Here is a 7,132-nt window from a genome sequence, read left to right on the forward strand (position 1 = left end):
ATGAAGAGACTTTTGTACCAGTAACAAAGATGACAACAGTCCAATTACTTTTGTATATCTCTACAATTAAGCAACCGGTGATTCATCAAATGGATGTGAAGAATGCCTTTCCTCACGAGGAATTGAAGGAGGTTGTGTACATGAAGCCTCCTAGGTATTATGATAACTCTCATCTTGTTTGTCGTCTCAAGAAATCTCTATATGGTCTTAAACAAGCTCCAAGAGCCTGGTTTGATAGATTCCCTTCTGTCATTACTGATGCAAGCTTTATACAGTGGAGTGGCTATACTTCTCTTGTATGCTGACAATATTATCATCACTAGAATGATAAGAAGGGAATCATGCATTAGAAGCAATTGTTGGGTGAACCCTTCAAAGATGGACTTGGGCCATTTAACCCTTCAAAGATATTTTTGCCTACTAATTTAAAAAAAGTTGAAAAAACTTAAAATTTTAATTTTATATGAATTTTGATGTATACAATTGCTTATATATATAATAATTAAATAAATTACTAAAATAAAATTGAAAACAATTGTTTATTTTATTAATATATTATATACTATATATTATTATATAATTATAATTTATATAATATATTATATATACTATATATATATATATAGTATATATGGGTCGTGGTGGGTCGTGTCTGATGAGGGCACAACTAGGCCGTGCTGGCACGCGAGCGGCATGAACCGCTTGGTCGTGTCGTGTCGGCCCAGCCCACGGACCTAAAACCCTAGGCCCAGCACAGCACGTACCATCATGCCGGGCTGGTCTAAAGTCAGGTCAGGCCATGTCGGGCTATAGGCAGCATGACCCTTTTTACACCTCTGGTAAGAAACAATCACCAATCTCTAAATTTTCAACTGAATCTAAGAATACAGCCATGTCCTCAGGTTGTAATGAGATTGTATAGCTCCAAGCTCTCATCCATAACCCTTTTTTTATAAATGAGAGTAGTTTTATTAATTCAAAAATAGTAGTATATTTAGCCTAGGAAGAGGCACGAGGTGTTAACTCCCCCTAGGACCGAGTCATAAACACTAAACAAACACAAGCCTGAAACACAATTACAAAGTGGCCCAAAACAGATCTTCCCTTGACACCCCTTGCTTGGCCAAAGAATTAGCCATTGCATTTGCTAATCTACTGACCCACTGAAACCTGACTAACATATTCCTTGTCAGCCATTTAACTTTCTTTAACAGATCCCTGTAGCCCCAACAAGTTGTCTCTGGACTTGTCAACCAGCCCACTACTACCTTGGAATCCCCTTCTACTATCAAATTATTCACTCCAAGTTGACTAGCCATCTGTATACCTTGTACCGCTGCTAGTATCTCTACCCTTACAGAATCACCAACACCCACTGGACTTGAAAATAAAGACAACAGGTTGCTATCTTTGTCTCTCATAGTCCCCCCTATTCCAGATGGCCCTGGGTTACCTTGGCAGCTACCATCAAAATTCAGTTTTACCACTCCATCCGGTGGGGATTCCCATTCAGCTTGTGATTTGTTCTTTGTGAAGACTGTAGAAGCCACTGCTGCCTAGTTTCTCCTTAAGTCATCAAAGGAGTAATCTGCCAACAAGTGTGAAGATTTTAGCCATGAGACTGTCCTTATCATTATGCATTCCTTAATTTTAGCAAGACTTCTTTCCTTTTCTTGAAATATTCTAGCATTTCTCTCCTCCCATAAAGTCCACAAGGTAGCGGCTCTAATACATTTCCACATTAGCTTCCCTCTTTTTGTCAATCTCCCAAAGGCAGCCAGAATGAACAACAGCTTTACTTCGGAGGACAAGTTCCACCTACACCCAAATAGTTAAACAACCCAGCTCCAAATATTGGCAACAAAAGAGGACGATATTAGTAAATGGTTACAGCCCTCACCCTTCACTATACACAAGAAGCACCAATTTGGGGACAAACACAAGTAAGGTTTCTTCCTTTGCAAGTTTTCCACCGTATTGATCTTACCCAAGTAGGCTACCCAATAGAACACTGCTATTTTAGGAGGAATTGGCCTTGACCAGACCTCTTTAATAGGGAACACCTGAAAGGAAGGATTGGAGCAGAGGACTTTACAGAAAGAAGCACAAGTGAAGGAGCCAACCGAGGTTAGAAATTCCAGTTTAAATCCAGTTTAAATCCAAAGGGTGAACTGGGGGGGAAAGAAACCATGAAATTGGTTTCTTTTTAAAGAGGAAGATGGAATAGAGAGAAGGAAAGCGATCTTTTAGGGATTGAGTGCTCACCCAAATATCTTCCCAAAAAAGAATGGAGTTTCCAGAACAAGCATCATACCTTACAAATCTGAGGAACTTTGGGAGAATGCCATAAATAGCCTTCCAAGGTGTTGTGAGCAAAGCCCTTCGAGATACCTCCACATCCCAACCTAATTCAGAACAGCCATGGATACTCTTCACTACTTCATGCCACAACCTCTCCCTCTCCAAGGGCCAACTCCAAAGCCACTTACCTAAAAGAGCTTCATTCTTACTCACCACATTCCCTAAGCCTAGGCTTCCTTCATTTTTGCTTCTAGTCACCACCTCCCACCTAATCAAGTGATCTTTTTTCTCTTCCCCAGATTCCCATAAGAAGTCCCTCGTCAGTTTTTCCAACCTCTTTGCCTCCCTTTTAGGAATTCTAAAGACTAATAGGAAGTATAAAGGCAAGTTGGCTAGAGTTGCTTTAATCAAAGTAACTCTACCCCTTAGGGAAATATAGCTTCTCTTCCAAGTTGTCAATCTTTTTTTGAACTTTTCCACCACCGGGTTCCAGAACCTCCTTGCCTTTGGATTTGTGCCTAAGGGAAGTCCTAGATAGGATAGAAGCCACTGAGTGATCTAAAGAGGCTGCTATAAACTCCATCTCCTCTCTACTCAAATTTATTCCCACAACACAACTTTTCTCAAAATTTATCTTCAAATTTGAGACCCTCTCAAAGTGAATTATCAAATCCTTCAAATTTCTTATTATGTCGTCTACAAATTGAAGATGGGTTACTAAAACTCTATCTCTACCTATTTTCCACCCTCTTAAGGATCCGGCCCTATCCGCTTCTGAGAGAAGTCTACTAAAAGCATCAACAACTAAAGTGAATAGGAAAGGTGACATGGGATCACCTTGTCTCAGACCCCTGCTAGATGGGAAGAAACCGTTAACTACCCCATTGACTAGGATGGAGTAATGGCAAGAGGAAAGGCAACCGTTTATCCATTTGCACCATCTATCCCCAAACCCACACTTCCTTAGCACGAGTAATAAGAATCCCCGATCCACTAGGTCGTAAGCCTTTTCAATATCTAGTTTACAAACATAACCTTTACGATCCAATCTCCCCATCTCCTCAATACATTCATTTGCTATTAGGATCTGATCTACTATTTGTCTCCCCTGAACAAAGGCTCCTTGGGCTTGGCTGATAGGACAAGAAAGCACCTTTTTAATCCTCAAAGATAAGACCTTAGCCACAACCTTGTATACACTAGTCATCAAACTAATAGGTCGAAAGTCCTTTGGATGCTTGGCCTCTTTCTTCTTGGGAATTAAGGCTAAAAAAGTAGTGTTAACTCCACGACTAATCACTGAATTATCCTCGAATTCCTTGAAGACCTCAATCAAGTCTTCCTTGATTATGTCCCAACAATCTTGAAAGAAAGCCATTGTGAAACCATCCAACCCTGGTGCTTTAGATCTGTTCATGGAGAAGCTCTCATCCATAACCTTCATTTTGAGTTGTTGTCTCCAGTCCCTCTCTTTAATAACAATCTTAGTGCTATCAAGATTGCGTCCAATCTTGCTTTCCATGCGTAGACGAAGCATATTGAAATGGATTGTCACTCTATCAAAGATCTCCTTACAAGATGCATTTTCCTTCCTCATGTCTCTTTTGGGCTTTTGCTTGCAGATCTGCTTACAAAGGCTATGTCACGAACCCATCACACTTTTTTTTGGAAAATAGATGCTTATTCCTCAGCATCAATTTTAGGGGAAGTGTAAGGATAGAGGAGGGTTAGTTTTACCATTTTTCCCTTGTATATTTGTTGTACACTACTTGTACATTGGTTGTACACTTTTTGTAATATTAAGGGCAGAATAGTCATTTTATCTTTTAATATAATGATCCTTTGCTAAGTGTAGGAATCAAATAGACACACCTGATCAACTCTTTTTTCTTTTCTTCTTCTCGATCTAATTCTCACAGTAACACCTAGTCGATAATCCTTGACCTGATCAATGCCCCTAACTCTTCATTACTTTTCATTTTGTCCTCAAAGATTCTCTTGTTTTCCTTCCACACCACCCAACACACAACAAAAGGAATACAGCTCCATAGCTTTGGTGTTCCCATACACTCTTGACCAACTTCCAAAGATCTCCTCATAATCATTGGGCACCCAACCAGCCATATTGAAGAACTTGAAAAAGTAGGCCCAAATACCTCTTACATAGCTATGCTGAACCAGCAAATGCATGATTTTCTCCTCATCAACTTTGCACAGCACATATCTACTAGGGAACTGAAAGCCCCCTTTCTTCAAATTGTCTTGAGTAAGGATACAGCCCATTGATATCAGCCAAGTAAAGGCATCCACTTTTGGAGGAACAGGTTTCCCTCAAATACCTTTGATTGAATTAGGCACCACCTGATTTCTGAGCAATGCATCATAAAGAAACATGACTGAGAACTTCCTATTCTTGCATTCTTTCCACAATTTTGAATCTAGAAGTAGAGCATCCACCTCCACCTCTTGCAACTTTGACAGCAGCCCCACACACTTCACCTCCCAATCCAATTCCACACTACAGCACCATTTATAACTTCATAGCACTGATAGATTGTCTCTCCCTTCTTGCGTCCACATCCCCCTTCTTGCTTAAAAAAGAAGTATTCAAAGTCTATACAGACTTTACGACCCAAGTCAATGGAAAATCAGAAAACAAAACAAACACAAGAGACAAACTAGACAACCCCAAGCCCTAGATAATAATCTCTATACAAGCCCAAAAATAGAAACAAGCAGCACCTCCTACTAATGAATAACCCAAGTCAACACACAATCTTTCACCACCCCTTTCAAGAAAAATTATTGCATTCCCCTCTTCCCCAATAGTCCAAATCAATGCTACTTGATTGAATCTTCACATAATCCTTCCCCTTTTCTGAGGAATACTACAGAAAAAGGATCGAAGAGACCATTAACTTCCATTGGCAAATTCCACCTGCACCCAAATAAAGAAAAAACCATTCCCAAATGTCTGCAATAAAAGAACAAGATATATATAAGTAGCAGTAATTCTCACTGTTGAATTTGCAAAGAATACACTAGTTTGGGGATAAGCACAGAGATGGTCATCTTTTTTTGCAGAATATCTAAAGTGCTAACCTTCCCATGACACACTTCCCAATAGAAGGCACCTATTTTTAGGGGCACTGGTTTAAACCAAGCTTAAATGTGATCCTACCTCTCAATGATAAATACCCACATTTCCAAGTTGCTAGTACTTCCAAATTTGTATAACAAAAAGGTCATTACCCAATGTTGGTCTTTGTCCCAGCCATCTAGGATCTAGGGAGGAGTAGACTGGAGGACCTAACCTTTGGCATTTTTCTCTTTTTTTCACAAAGTAGCCACTCTAAGACTCAAATCCTTGTCCCCACACTTGTCAGACCAAGATGCTACCATTACAACAAGCAATGGCCCCTCTACAAGTTTATAACTTGTACCATAAAAATCTCCTCTACCAAATCAAACTAATTTGCAGAAGTGATAAATGGAATTCTTGACCATGATAAGTTCAAAATTATACTTGGTACAGATCGACCTCAGATGAAATGCTATTGAAGATGTTCTGCATGGGTAGGATGGAAGAAAAGTAGACATGACTTATACCTTATGCAAACTTCATCCTTCCAGTAGCTCTCAGATTCATACCTCAACAAAAGACGGTCAGTTCATCAATCATCAATAGACCAGTTACAAGAGATTTCAGTACTAAACTCCTAAGTTTCAAGTCCCACTCCCCAACACGAAGCAATAACGGAGCTAGAACTTCCATTCATTGCAAAACATTTCGCAAATTAACTGATAAAGTCAGACTACTTGCATTTTGTATGAAAGTTAACTGAAACTCAAAATTCAAAACTATGTTCTACCGTACTTCCATTCTATTATACAACAAACCAAAACAAAACCTGACGGCACACATCGAAAACAGTTTCTCTTTTAATAATTACATCGAAAAAAAGTATTTTCAAACTAAAGAAACTACATGGAAACAACCAGGAAACATCGTACCATAGGAAAGGAAGATCCAACGTTTTCTCCTGTTTGATTATAGTCCCAGCCCAGTACTTGCCATCGGGAGACGCCTGAAAATGAACTGGCATCGCGACGGAGCCAATCAGGTTCACCGAATTGGCAACCTTCGCCTGCCAGGGTATTTCGCTCGGTCTGGGCCAATTAGTTTCCTCCTTCTCAGGGCGTATGGGGACGGTATAAAACTCTTTATGATCCGATTCGGAAGTCGATGGTTCAGACTTCGGTTTTCTGGTGGATTTCTGCTTCATTGACGATGTCGAGTAAACCGACGATTGAACAACAACAGGGTGAAGCAACCATTTCTTTGTTGAAGGAGAAGAAAGTACTCCCGCAAATGCTCGATTGATACTTTTCATGGAGGACGAAGAGATCGAACGATCGAATATGTCTTTGGGTTTCCAGGCAAAACCTAAACCCTACTTAAACCTTATGAATTATGAAATAAGACCGAGCATTCAAACCGTGTATAAGTGTATAGTTCTCAAGTTTCCAAGCAGTTATCCCACCACCTGGCGCGGGAAAGCGAGGTTAGACGTTCGTAACCTTAAGGCTCGGTTTGGAAAAAATACAGTGGTAATAGATACAAAATAGAAGGTTTTGCATTCTATAAATTTGTATTCAGGCTCACTTTGGAATAAATACAGTTGTGGAAAAAAATATAAATATGTTTTTGTCCAAAAAAAATATAAATATGTGCAATGTAAAATCTTTATTTTTGTATGTATTTGTATTGTATATATTTGTATTTGTATTTGCACTCTTTCCAAACCTAACCTAAAAAAATAGTCCCAAA

At 39.4% G+C, this 7,132-nt stretch overlaps 1 protein-coding gene across 3 annotated transcripts in view; it reads right to left on the minus strand.

Annotated features, from left to right (window-relative positions):
* The window catches only part of PTAC9 (plastid transcriptionally active 9), a 43,954-nt gene extending 37,033 nt beyond the window's left edge, over nucleotides 1-6,921 (minus strand). The window contains exon 1 of one of the 3 annotated variants that reach the window (XM_088959087.1): nucleotides 6,316-6,921. In XM_088959087.1, coding sequence (XP_088815213.1) covers nucleotides 6,316-6,695 — 380 coding nt within the window. In that variant the 5' untranslated portion in view covers nucleotides 6,696-6,921. The remainder of the gene's footprint in view (nucleotides 1-6,315) is intronic. The other 2 variants (XM_088959088.1, XM_088959089.1) reach the window with 2 other exon arrangements.
* Between the last annotated feature and the right edge of the window lie 211 nt (nucleotides 6,922-7,132).

The sequence above is a fragment of the Nelumbo lutea genome, chromosome 8 (genome assembly GCF_056320005.1).
Source record: "Nelumbo lutea isolate HS-2025 chromosome 8, American lotus-T2T, whole genome shotgun sequence".
NCBI lineage: Eukaryota > Viridiplantae > Streptophyta > Magnoliopsida > Proteales > Nelumbonaceae > Nelumbo > Nelumbo lutea.